At 24.1% G+C, this 15,356-nt stretch overlaps 1 protein-coding gene across 1 annotated transcript; it reads right to left on the reverse strand.

Annotated features, from left to right (window-relative positions):
* Positions 1-8,693: 8,693 nt before the first annotated feature.
* Positions 8,694-10,017, reverse strand: LOC149056805 (uncharacterized). The gene is made up of 2 exons (XM_089223638.1): positions 9,921-10,017; positions 8,694-9,820 (listed from the first exon to the last, which is right to left on the reverse strand). The coding sequence occupies exon 2, from the start codon at positions 9,747-9,749 to the stop codon at positions 9,039-9,041; it is 711 nt and encodes a 236-aa protein (XP_089079764.1). The 5' UTR covers positions 9,750-9,820; positions 9,921-10,017; the 3' UTR covers positions 8,694-9,038.
* Positions 10,018-15,356: the final 5,339 nt, after the last annotated feature.

The following is a 15,356-nucleotide window of genomic DNA, read 5'->3' on the forward strand; positions in this document are numbered from 1 at the left end:
ATTATAGTTAAATATTAACCTTAAACTACGTGTAGATATTTTTTAATTCTATACATGGCCTGATAGTAGACATAAGTAATAATATGTTATTACTATAAACTGTATTTCAAATTAAGCTCAAATTATTTTTCTACCCTTATTATTATGATTCGAAATTTATCTTCTACCGAAAAACTTGAAAATTCATTGCAAATATTTCAAGTAAATCACTTGATATTTCAATTTTATCAAAACATTTGATTAATATTTTATAATTATAAAATATAATATACACTAATTAATTATTATCGGATATTTTCTATCCATTAGATTCAAGTAAGTTGATTTAATTTTAAATAATTTTTTAATTTTAAACGATTTATAATTTTCATTTTAAACATGTTAAGTTTTAATCTTATGTTTACATTATATCCAACAATATTGAAATAAGTAATGTGTGTTTAAATATCTGCATTCAATTTTCCAACTTTCAATAAAAAAAATAAATCACTTGACTTTCCACTATAATCATAACATTTGATGAATATGGTATAATTATAATATATATATATATATATATATATATATATATATATATATATATATATATATATATTATACACTTATTTATTATTATCGGTTATTCTCTGTCTGTTATATAGTATCAGGTAAGTTGATCTAATTTGAATGAACTATTTAATTTTACACGATTTATATTATTATGCATCTTAAATATATTAGAAGTATAATCTTATGTTTATAATATATCCAATATGATTGAAATAAGTGGTGTGATTTTTTTTATTAAAAACAGCATTCAATTTTACGAGTGTCTTAAAAAAAAAAAACTGTTAATTATAATCTATTATAATTAAATATTAACTTTAAACTACGTAATATTTATAATGTTTAATTCTATGCGACTATGCATGGCCTGATAGTAGACATATAAGTAAGAATATATTACAACTAAGACCTATATTTCAAATTAAGTTTAAATGATTTTTCTACCATAATTATTATGTTTCGAGATTTATATTCTACAGAAAACCTTGAAAATTCATTGAAAAAATTTCAAGGAAATCACTTGATTTTCCAGTTTAATCATAACATTTGATGAATATGTTATAATTATAAAATATATTATACACTTATAAATATTATCGGTTATTCTCTGTCTATAATAGAGATAAGTAAGTTTATTTAATATAAAATAATTATTTAATTTTAAACGATTAACAATTTGCATTTTAAATATGTTAATGTTTAATCTAATGTATATATTATATTCAACATGATTTATATATTTAGTGTGATTTTTTGTTTTTTAATGTCTGCATTCGATTTTCCGTGCACCTAAAAAAAGAAGCTGTTAGTTATAATCTAATATAATTAATATAGTTATTCCGTTCGTTTCCAATAATTTAGTTATTTTTAAAATTTTATCAAATGTACTGCAGTTATCGAACTCGTGCGAAGGTTAGATAGAAAATATGTTCCTGAGCCGGAAAAGTGCCTACTTCTCAAATATTTAGTACATCATATTTTATATAAAAGTATAAAACTTGTATAATTTAAAAAGCGGGTAAGTCGTGTATGTCGCTCTGCTGTACAGTAGATTACAAGTAGGTTACTGTAATGGATGGAATTAAATTTGAATCCAATGATATTATATCATTGTATACAAAAAACGATTCTGAGCGAAGACGGTTTATCTGTCTATCTGTCTAGGATATATTATAGATTATTAAAAATTTTCAAATCTTAGATTTAAAAAGAAAATTTTTTATGAATTTCTAGTTTGAAATAATTTGCAAATTTTCGTGATTTTTACATATGTTGTCAAAATTCAAACTTTGAATGCTTGTAAAAAAAAATTGTGACTACGCATTTCTTTTATTTTTCAATTTTTTTGTAAAAATATATTATGAGCCTTGTATTAAATTTTCAAATCTTAGATATAAAAAGAAAATTTTTTATGAATTTCTAGCTTAAAATAATTTCTGTATTTTCGTGATTTTTACATAATATGTTGTCAAAACTCAAACTTTGAATGCTTAAAAAAAAAATTGTGACTATGTATTCCTTTTATTTTGCAACTGCTATTGTAAAAATATGTTAGGAGCCTTGTATTAAATTTTCAAATCTTAGAATTAAAAAAAAAAACTTTTATGAATTTCTATCTAAGATAATTTGAACATTGCCGTAATTTTTACGTATTTAGTCAAAATTTGAACTTTAAATGCTTATAAAAAAAAATCGTGCCTACGAATTTTTAATATTTTTTAACTTATATTGTTACAATGTGGTAGAAGCCTTGTATTAAATTTTCAAGCTTTTCTACCAAACCAATAAATTTTTATCGATATTTATAGAAAAAAAAACTAAAAAAAGTAGAAAAATTAAAATGTCAATAAACAGCTCAAAACAAATCTAAATATTTTGAAAATTTTATCAAATATATAAAACGCCTATATAAACATTCAGTCAAAATTTCAAGTATCTGCGGTAATTTGTTTTAGAGTTACACCAAAATAAGGAAATCGCTAAAAGTGAAAATCCAATGTTGTAAAAATTTAAATTTCAAATGCTCATAAAAATTTAATTTGAATTTCCGGTGGAAGTTTTATTTGTGATAAAGATTGAAAAACCTGTAAGGAATCTTGTTTTAAATTTTTAAATCTTAGATTTAAAAAAAAAAATTTTTATGAATTTCTAGCTTAAAATAATTTGTGAATTTTCGTGATTTTTACGTATTTTGTCAAAATTTAAACTTTGAATACTTATAAAAAAAAATTGTGACCATGAATTTCTTTTATTGTTCAACTGCTATTGTAACAATATGTTAAGAGCCTTGTATTAAATTTTCAAGCTTTTCTGCCTAACAAATAAATTTTTATTGATATTAATTTAAAAAAAAACTAATAATGATCTAAAATTTCAAATGCCTATAAATAGTTCAACAGTTGAAAATTGCATGGTGGATAGAATATACGAGTACTTATATAGACATTCGGTGAAAATTTCATGTATCTATGGTCATTTGTTTTAAAGTTACATCAAAAACCAAAATCGATTTTGTCGAAAAATGAGTGTGCGTAAAATTTCCCGTTTTTCTCTTAATTTTTAGTTTGTTTTTCTCAATTATTTAGAAAAGTATTAAAAATTGTTCACTTTTGACCTCCCAAAGTACCAACTAGATTCACTTTCTGATCGAACGAGGTACTGAAGTCAAAAATCGAAGCATTTTTACTGCCCCAAAACGTGATGACAGACACAAAAAAAAAAAAAATCACACATCATGGTAAAATCAATACAGCGTTCATCGCTCCGCTCAGAACCTAAAAAGTCTAAAAATTAGTTAATAAAAAATGTTTGTTAATGATATTTTAATTTACATATTTTCCAATTTTAAGTGCTTATTGTGGTGTTTTTAAGTGCATATTAAAGCGCTAAAAATGACTTAATTAGTGCTATAACTTCTGAGCCCTGGTTATAACTAAGAACTTTATTTCAAAATAAGGTTCTAAAGATTTTTCTACCCTAATTATTATGTTTGAAATTTCTACCAAAAACCTTGAAAATTAATTGAAAAAATTTCAAGTAAATCACTTGATTTTCCAGTTTAATCATAACATTTGATGAATATTTCATAATTATAAAATATATTATACACTTATTCATTAATATTATCGGGTATTCCTGTCTTTTACAGGGGATGGTAAGTTGATTTAATTTTAAAGAATTATTTAATTTTACACGATTTATAATATCCAACTTAAATATGTTTAAAGTTTAATATTATGTTTATATTATATTAAAAATGATTAAAGCAGTAGTGTGATTTTTTTTGATTTTAATTTCTGTATTCAATTTTTCGATTTTTTTGTAAAAAAAAAAACTGTTAGTTATAATCTATTATAATTAAATATTAACCTTAAACTACGTATTTATAATGTTTAATTCTATGCATGGCCTGATAGTAGACATACATATAAGTAAAAATATGTTATAACTAAGAACTACAGTGTCCTGCGAGGATTTACCCATTGCGATATCTCACGAAATAATGGAAACATTAAAATACTGGTTTTATAATAAAATTCAGAGGGATAAGAACTACAATTTTTTCATTTATTTTAATGTTTTTGTACAATATGTAAAAATATATTTTTTTATTTAATTATTTCCAAAAATATTAAAGATAGCCATTTTGTAGGGTTTATTTTTCGGAAAATATTGACGTTTCAAAATTTTATTTTCAGTAATATCCTGATTTTTAATATTTTTTCTAGTTTTGAAGAAATAAAATTTGATTATAGTCTATAACTATTAGGAACAAAGAAGGTATTCGGCCGGCTGTATGGGAATGCGCTAGGCGCGGAGGGTCACATGTTTGATAACATTACGGTGTTAAATAATTCGCAATTTTTATCAAAACTAAAAAAAGTATGAAAAATCAGGAAATTAATGAAAATAAAATTTTGAAGGCTTATATCTTCAGAAAAATAAACTTTACAAAATGGCTATCTTTAATTTTTTTGGAAATAATTAAATAAAAAAATAAATTTTTAACTTTTTTACCAAAAAGTTAAAATCAATTAAAATATGAAATAGTTGTAGTTCTGATCGCTGTGAGTCTTATTAAAAAACCAGAATTTCTATATCAACATTATTTCGGGAGATATTACAATGGGTAAATCCTCATGGGACATCATGTATATTTCAGATAAGATTCTAATGATTTTTCTACTCTAATTATTTTTTTCGAAATTTATATTCTACCGAAAACCTTGAAAAATCATTGCAAACATTTCAAATAAATCACTTGATATTCCACTTTAATCATAACATTGGATGAATATTTCTTAATTATAAAATATATTATACACTTATTAATTATTATCGGATATTCTCTGTCGATTATAGAGAATAGTAAGTTGATTTAATTTTAAATAATTATTTAATTTTAAACGATTTATATTAAAATGCATCTTAAATATATTTAAAGTTTAATCTTATGTTTAAATTATATCCAACATGATTTAAATAAGTAGTGTGATTTTTTTTTATGTCTGCATTCAATTTTTTGGGTTTCTAAAAAAAAAAGCTGTTAGTTATAATCTATTTTAATTAAATATTAACCTTAAAATACGGGTTTATAATGTTTAGTTCTATGCATAGCCTGATATTAGACATATAACTAAAAATATTTTATAACTAAGAACTTTATTTCAATTTAAGTTCAAATGATTTTTCTACCCTAATTATTATATTTTGAGATTTATATTCTACAGAAAACCTTGAAAATTCATTGAAAAAATTTCAAGGAAATCACTTGTCTTGATTTTCCAGTTTAATCATAACATTTGATGAATATGTTATAATTATAAAATATATTATACACTTATTTAATATTATCGGGTATTCTCTGTCAATTATAGGATTCAGTAAGTTAAGTTAATTTTAAATAATTATTTAATTTTACACATTTGTATATGTATATTCATAAGCATCTTAAATATATTTAAAGTTTAATCTTATGTTTATGTTATAAACCAACATGATTTATATATTTAGTGTGGTTTTTTGTCTTTTAATGTCAGCATTCAATTTTCCGAGTTCCTAAAAAAAACTGTTAGTTATAATATATTATAATTAAATATATTATCGGGTATTCTCTGTCTATATTAGAGAGAAGTAAGTTTATTTAATTTTTAACGATTAACAATTTGCATTTTAAATATGTTAAAGTTTAATCTTATGTATATGGCGTAGGCATATAGTCAAATCAAGCATTTTATTAAATGCCTAGGCATATAGTCAAAGAATTTAATGTTTATGCAATTTCACTATCCGCCTAGACATTTAGTTAAATTCCTAGTAATTTAATGAAACGACTAGCCATTTGGCTAAATGCCTATTTCATGCCAGGCAAATAAAAAATAAAAATATTTTGTATTATTTTAAAAATTTAAATATATTTTCTATCAGTTATTTATTTCTATTTTATATATAAAAAAAAGCTGGATATTATTTATTAATATGATAATATGAAAAACACGTAGGTAGATATATGAAATAATATGTTTAATTTTGTGTTAATTATTATTTAGTATTGTTTTAAATTGAAATCATAAATATATTCAGGTAATAAATAATTAGATGTGATAGACATAAATTATAGTACGAGTATATTGTATAGTCTATATAGTCAGTATAGTCTATAGTACGAGTAGTGAGTACCTACTATATATTCTTATTAAATAAAAATAAAAGTTCCATTGGTTTTACCTTGAAAAATTAACGTAGGTACTAGCATGGTAGAAATATACAAGGTTATTGCATATATACCCCTTCTCTACCAAATATTTTATGATAATAACAAAAATGGCAGCGTAAAGGGAGCCAACCATAATCGAGTATATATGCGCGGTAATTTTGAACATTATATAGCGTATTTTCCAATTTCTATGATAAGAAAAATTGATATAATTGTAATTTGTGATATCCCTTTACGCAGCCATTTTGTATCTGATGATAACAATTTTTGTCGATATGCAATAACCTTGTATATTTCAACCATGGGTACTAGGTTGTATGAGAACCCTATCTATATTGAGTACCGTGGGACAAATTATAATCTTATCAATTTTAACGAAAAAAATAAAAAAATGTGGTATTATTGAAAAAGATACAGAACATACGATTAAATTGAACAATAATTTAGTTTAGTACGTCTATTACGTTTAAATAAATAACTGATAAAAATGTCTAGGCGGATAGTGAAATAGCATAAACATTAAATTCTTTGACTATATGCCAAGGCATTTAATAAAATTCCTGATTTGACTATATAACTACGACATATATATTATATCCAACATAATTTATATATGTAGTGTGATTTTTTGTTTTTAATGTCTGCATTCAATTTTCCAAGTACCTAAAAAAAAAGCTGTTAGTTATAATCTATTATAATTAAATATTATCCTTAAATTACGGATTTATAATGATTAATTCTATGCATGGCCTGATATTAGACATATAAGTAAGAATATGTTATAACTAAAAACTATATTTCAAAATAAGGTTCTAATGATTTTTCTACCCTAATTATTATGTTTCGAAATTTATATTCTACAGAAAACCTTGAAAATTCGTTGAAAAAATGTCAAGGAAATCACTTGATTTTCCAGTTTAACCATAATATTTGATGAAGAATAATATGGTATAATTATAAAATATATTATACACTTATTTATTATTATCGGGTAATGTATGTCTGTTATAGCAATGAGTAAGTTGATTTAATTTTAAATAATTATTTATTTTACACATTTATATTCATATGCATCTTAAATATATTTAAAGTTTAATCTTATGTTTATATTATATCTAACATGATTTAAATAATAGTGTGATATAGTTTTTTAAATGTCTGCATTCAATTTTCCGAGTTCCTAAAAAAAAGCTGTTAGGTATGATCTTTTTTTAATTGAATATTAACCTTAAATAACGGGTTTATAATGTTTAATTCTATGCATGGCCTGATATTAGACATATAAGTAAGAAAATGTTATACCTAACTAAGAACTATATTTCAAATAAGGTACTAATGATTTTTCTACCCTGATTATTATGTTTCGAAATTTATATTCTACCAAAAACTTTGAAAAATCATTGCGAACATTTCAAGTAAATCACTTGATTATCCAGCTTAAATATTCACCTTAAACTGCGTATTTATAACGTTTAATTCTATGCATGGCCTGATGGTAGATATATAAGTATGAATATTTTATAACTAAGAACTCTATTTCAATTTAAGTTTTAATGATTTTTCTACCCTAATTATTATGTTTCGAAATTTATATTCTACCGAAAACCTTGAAAAAATCATTGCAAATATTTCATGTAAATCACTTGATTTTCCAGTTTAATCATAACATTTAATTAATATTTCATAATTATAAAATATATTATACACTTATTTATTATTATCGGGTATTCTCTCTCAATTATAGTATTAAGTAAGTTGATTTAATTTTAAATAATTATTTAATTTTACGTGATTTGTAATATGCATCTTAAATATGTTAAACGTTTAATCTTATGTATGTATTATATCCAACATGATTTATATATGTAGTGTGATTTTTTGCTTTTTAATATCTTACATTCAATTTTACGAGTTCTAAAAAAAAAATTGTGTGTTATAATCTAATATAATAAAATTAATCTTAAACTACGTGTTTATAATATTTAATTCAATTCAAGACCTTGTCACACATTAGGAATATGTTATTATTAATAAGAACTCTATTTCAAATTAAGTTTAAATGATTTTTCTACTCTAATTACTACCGTAGGACGGGGTGAAGTGGACCAGTTTTTGGTATATTTCTTAAGATTCTGAAGACTCTATTTGATCAAAACGATTGAAACTTGGAATATATAATCTATACATATGTATGCTACACTTAATGACATTATTTTTTTTTTAAAACTTTTTTTAAACTTTTTTTTTTGTTCTAAAAAGTGGTCCACTTTACTTCAATATGTGGGGTGAAGTGGACCAGTCATTTGTTTTTCATTAAAAACCACTTCAATTGATTCTAGTTTTGAAGTGGACCACTAAATTACATTTTTAAAAAAAAAATGACACTGGTACATAGTTAAGATCACTTTATTTATATATAGGTATAACATTTCGATATTTTTATGTAATCAGTCTTGATTTTACATTAAGTCTTTTGTCCTTATTATTATAAAACAATTGTTAAAATAAAAATACTTCTTAAACATAAAAAAAATTACAATCTTGAAACTTACAACAAATGGATAATATATAATTAAGTATAAAAAACAATAGGAAAAATCTTAAACATGTTAACAAATTGTACCTATATTTACTCTTTATAGGCACTAATTAATATAATAGGTTTTTTCTTCAAAAATGGTAGAGCAAGGGAATGGAACCAATCATCAAAAATCCTTTCATCAAACCAACCACTTTTACTTCGATTATACCTAGCTCCCTGAGGTCCATTTTCTGTCTAAGTTGGATATAAATTCTCAGCCTTATAAACAATGTACGGAGGTAATAATTCACCTTCAGCATTTCCTGCCATCATCACAGATATACTAGTCTTTGAAGCATCTAAAATATTTTCAGGGTGTTTGGAACCCCTTTTTGTAATAATTTTTTGTTTTTTTGGATCATCAGTGAAGTTAGTTTCGTCGTAGTTTACAATACTACAAGGAGAAACATTTTCAAGTGACTGTGATAAATTATCAAAAAAATTGTTCACCACTTCTTTAGTAATATTAGCCCTTGCTCTTTTAATATTTTCTCCAAACCGTTCACTTAACTCCGGATGGCGTTTTAAAAAATGTTTTACAAAATCGGTTCCAGGTAAATTATTTTTGAATCGCTTTTCACTACGTCCTATCTTATCAAGGTAACTTTTAATTAATAATCTTAAGTCTTTTCTTGTCATAGGAAACCCCCATTTAGCACACAATAATAAACCTTCACATAAATTAGTTTCCTCTAGTTCATTTAAGACTTTTTGTCCTCCATAATTACGAGTATGAGTACCGCTTACTTTTCTTTTTAAAGTTGTTCTTGGAATACCATACTGCTCTGAAGCTTTTCTTAGGGTTAATTGTTTTCTTTTAACAGCATTTACAGCCAAAGATAAATTTTCGTTGGTGTACTTCAAATTGTAACGTCCTGTGAAGTTCTTTTTATGGTTTCTAGGCATTTTTACTTTTTGGTTGGTGGACCACTTCAGCCTATGGTTTTAAAATGTTGTACGAGTTGTTTCACCAAAAGCTAAATAACAATACAATAACAATTATGATTGAAATAATTAATTCATATGAACTTATTGAAATGATTATTAAGTATGAACATTTTCAATTTAGTTACTTACTTTTGAGATTTAATTGACTTTTTGACGACCATCATACAAAAACAAAAAAAATGAGGTTTGTTATCAAAATTATTTTGATAACATATTTTGCACGTATTGTTATCACTAGTATCAAACATTGTTTGTTATCATAATGCTATGGAGGTAGAATTTATTAAACTAATTTTGATGAAACAATGTTAAAGTTATGCTGATAAACATTTAAAAAAATTAGAATGGGCCACTTCATACCAGCAGGTTCACTTCACCCCGTTCTACGGTATATGTTATTACATATTATCGGATATTTTATGTCTATTAGGTGAACGTAAGTTAATTTAATTTTAAATAATGATTTAATTTTACACGATTTATAATATGCATATAAAATATATTATACACCTATTAATTATTATCGGGTGTTCTCTGTCTATAATAGATGAAAGTAAGTTGATTTAATTTAAAATAATTATTTAATTTTGATCGATTATCAATTTGCATTTTAAATATGTTAAAGTTTAATCTTATGTTTATATTATATCCAACATGATTTAAATATGTTGTGTGATTTTTTGTTTTTTAATGTCAGCATTCAATTTTCCAAGTTTCTAAAAAAAGGATACTGTTAGTTATAATATATTATAATTGAATATTAATCTTAAATAACGGGTTTATAATGTTTAATTCTATGCATGGCCTGCTATTAGACATAGATATAAGTAAGAATATGTTATAACTATGAACTATATTTAAAAATAAGGTTCTAATGATTTTTCTACCCTAATTTTTGTGTTTCGAAATTTATATTCTACCGAAATTCTTGAAAAATCATTGCAATCATTTCATGTAAATCTATTGATTTTTCAGTTTAATCATAAGTGTACGCGCTACTAGCATTCAGCGCTAATGAAACAGTAAATAAACAATAACACCGAATATGCTTTCACACTATGATATAAAATAATAAAACAAATAAAGTTATATATGCATGTATGTAATTTGATTATAATATAACAAAGGTAATATGTATATATGTTGATGAATATAATATAAATAATTTGCCAGTTTTTGGCACTACCAAATGAATATAATATAAATAATTGATGGTGTGTTTGATGAACACTGAGTATAGTATAAATATATGATTGGGTGCTTGATTAGCACTGAATATAATATGAATGAATGTGTGCTTGATTAGCACTGAATATAATATAAAATGAATGTGTGCTTGATTAGCACTGAATACAATATAAAATTTAATGTATGTGCCTTAGTCGGCCACAGTATACAAATTAATATAATATAAAATTAAATGTATAATATATATATAAAATAAAATACTCACAGTGACACAACCAGGCAGTTACCTTTTATAAACTTTTCTGTGGACAGTGTCATCGAGATACAATAAAATAATAAGTTTAGCACAATAGTTGATGACACTGACCACAGCAAAGACAATATATAAAATATAGAATGACGAACAATTAAATTATATACACAAAACACACTAAATAAAAATATATTAAGTATTAGAAATATTATGAAAAATAACGGACTGTCGCACGCCGCCCACTATCAGCCTGATAACAGATACACTATCGCAAGCTGACAGTGGGACAATGTACGCAGTCCTGCCACACAATCGCGCTACATTTTGCGCGATCAATAAGATTTGCTGAATATTTTATAATTATAAAATATATTATACACCATACACCTATTAATTATTATCGGGTATGCTCTGTCTATAATAGAGGAAAGTAAGTTGATTTAATTTTAAATAATTATTTAATTTTAAACGATTTATAATACACATGTTAAAGTCTTATGTGTATATTATATCCAACATGATTTAAATAAGTAGAGTGATTTTTTTTTTGAAATAACTACAATCATTTTTCTGACTGTCTAAAAAAAAAAAATCTGTTATAATTAAATATTAACCTTAAACTACGTGTTTATAATTAATGTTTAATTCTATGATAGTAGATATATAAGTAAGAATACGTTATAACTATGAACTCTCTTTCAAATTAAGTTAAAATTATTTTTCTACCCTAATGTTTCAAAATTTATATTCTACCAAAAAACTTGAAAATTAATTGATATAAGTGTAATAATACATGAAATGCCTATAAAATTAAGGGGACATCCTTATTATAAAGAGCACAAACATCGAAAAATAAGTAGGTACAGAATGTTAGTAGCAAATTATTAATGAAAGACTCATTTTGAGTCGTTTTGCTGGCACCCCCAATAAAGATTTCTTGTAATTTATTAGGGGTTTTAACTTAAAATATTATCCATGAACACATATCAGCTAACTTTAGTAGCTTGAAGTTTTAGTCTAGAGGTGGGATGCTAAGAAATTGCATTTTTTTAAATTATTATTTTGTAAACTAAGTGCAATCAACCGGTAGTACAGCTGTTGAAATCTTTTACTGTTACAGACAGTTATGGAAAAGAACCCATATCTTTATGACCTTATATGTTATGTAGTGGCCATTGATGTTTATCTTCTAATTGGATATGAGTTTTTGTGATAGAAATACTATTATGAACTAAGTATTTTAATTTTGTTCATATTTATTTGCTGTAATAACTAATAAATTATGAATAACCTAATCTTAATTGTTTATATCAATATAATACTTATACCGTAAACGTAAATTTAAATCATGCGTTTGATTGATTTCCATCGTTTGATCGTTGTAAAATTCTATGAAATTAAATGTTTTGTAGAATGTCATATTGGGTCATCCATATAATATATTTCTTGGTAGATTGTGGATCATAATATGGTACCTGTATTATGATTTATAAAATAATATGTTAATTATTTTCTTTCTAGCACCTCAAAATGTAATAAATGGTATGTGAATATTGTAGTATTTTTTTTATAATTTTAATTCTGAAATTCAATTTATGTGATTTGTGTCTCATAACTTTTCTAAAGATTACTACCCTCAAATCTTTACTTAGTTGATGTGTACTAGTGTACTACTGTAGTTATGAATCCATTCAGTTAGGCTATTCACCTTATTTAACAATATATTAACTCTGGATTCACGAATTATAAAAAAAACTATATTTCGTTTGATTTCAAATAAATCAATTAACTTTAAATTTTAAAAGCGTTTATATGTTATAACCAATCCGTATCTAAGATAAATGGTAGGTCAACTAATAATATCCCATAAATAACAAATAATTCTTTTTTTCTTTTTTAGAGATCATTAATCGTACGTGTAATATATTAAATTTAAATTATATGTAAAATGTATTTATAGCATGAATTTATTTTTTTAATTTTATTAATGTTTAGTGTACTTATCTATGATTTATTTAGGTTTTTAAATTTATTAACAACCAATATAAAATATAATTTATAATATATAATAGTAGAGTATATAGTTTAATATAATATAATACAGCTTAATATCGGTATGATTAATTTTACAATCTAATATTCAACAATGTGAGTAAATGTAAATATTTTTTTTTTTGTGACAATAGAGAGAACGAAATAACGCAATTTGTACATTTATACCGAACAGACATTGCAGAATATAAGTTACGGATCAGGCCGTTTTCCCCCGGTTTTTCTTTAACGATCCCCAATAATCTAATTAATCCCAATTGCTACCAGAATCTGCTCTGAACGTTGCTAATTTAATGCAAAGGGTAGAAAAAGATAGAAAAAGAGGAGGTTCTGTAATGAAAAAAATGAAAAATGTTTCAATTAGGGAAATAGACAGAATAATTGAACTTAAAAATAAGCTAAAGAAGGATTATAAAAATGCGGCTTTAAGAAACATATATGCTGAAGAAGAAAAGGAAAAATCTTTTGGACCAGTAACAAATGAATTAAAAAATATTGTAAATGCAGTTAATGAAGTTAAAGAAATAAGTATTAAAACTGACGAAGATATGAAAAAAATTATGGTTCCATATAAACGACCAGAAATATTAAGGCTGACAGATGGTTCAAATACTCCAGTTAAACCTCTAGAAATAAGGTCACCAATTTAAAAAAAATATGCCCTCAAAGAATATAATAACTTTAGGTCCAAATACAACCAAATATTTACCTCGAATTAATAATTCAGTTTTTGGATTATATTATAATACTCATAATAAACAATATATGATTGGAAAAGATGTAGTAGTATTTAATGATGGTAATTTAATTATAAATGGAAAAACATATGAAGGAACAACAGGATTATTTAATTTATTATGTTATTCTGTGTATGCAACCCCCAATTATTATACAGAGACAGATTTTGACAATTATAAAGATATATTAATTCAGACTGATTCAATGTATCAAAATAATGATAAAAAAACTGAGCTTGTTAAATCAAGTAAAGGAGAAAAATATTTGAAAATGATTAAACCTATTTGGCATAGTTTACCTGAAAATGTAGCCAAAAAGGAAAAAAAAGAGATTACCAAAAGAAGATGAAGAAAAAGAAGGAGATGGTTTAAAAAAGGATTCAGAAGATCGTATTGAGTATAAATATATACATAATTTAAATGAATTATTAAAGAGATTATATTTTATTGTTAGTGAAGAAAAAGCAGGCCATAATAATTTTCATAATGAAAAAATTAGTATTGTGCATTGTTTTACTTCTGAATTAGAAAGAATAGTTAATACCCCACAAGGAATTGAGTATTTAATATCTTATGTAACAAGTTTGCCTGAAAAAATTGTAGAAGGATCAGGTCTTATGAATAATCTTTTAAACAGTAAATTTATGCCAGAAATACATTGGCCTGGTTATAATTATCTTGGTCCTTTTACTGATTTAGAAAAAAATAAAATACCAGTAGATTAACTAGATATGGCAGCAATGGAACATGATTATTTTTATAAAAAACATAAAGATATTAAAACAAGACATATTGGAGATAAAATTTTGGAAAATAAAGCATGTGATAGATTTTTAGATTCAAATGCATATATAGGTGAAAAAACAGATGCTTTTGTTACCACAAATGCAATGAAAGCAAAGAGATATTTTGGCATGGGATTTATTTAATTTTATAATTTTTATTTTTATTAAATGAATTTAGATTTGAACGATTCTCAAGTAATAAAGCTTGTTAAATCTTATGAAAATAAGATTGATGTAGTTATTCAATTAAAACATACACAGATTGGAAATGGTAAAAATATATTTAATTTAACTGATAAACAAAAAAATAAACTAATTAATGCTAAAAATAATAAAAAAAGTGTGATTAAAAATTACAAAATCTCAATTTGGAAATATGGATAAAGTAGGTGGGTTTTCACCTCTTATTATAGCAGGTATAGGAAAATGCTAATTATGACTATGCTATTATCTGTGAACAAGATAAGGTGTATTGGCCTATATCTTCATCAAATCTTAATTCTCCTAATCAAATCACTACTCATAATATAAAGGAAGAAAATAGTTTTTT

This window comes from Diuraphis noxia, unplaced genomic scaffold, assembly GCF_037042655.1.
Source record: "Diuraphis noxia isolate RWA-SAM2 unplaced genomic scaffold, SU_Dnox_SAM2 contig0003, whole genome shotgun sequence".
Classification (NCBI taxonomy): Eukaryota; Metazoa; Arthropoda; class Insecta; order Hemiptera; family Aphididae; genus Diuraphis; species Diuraphis noxia.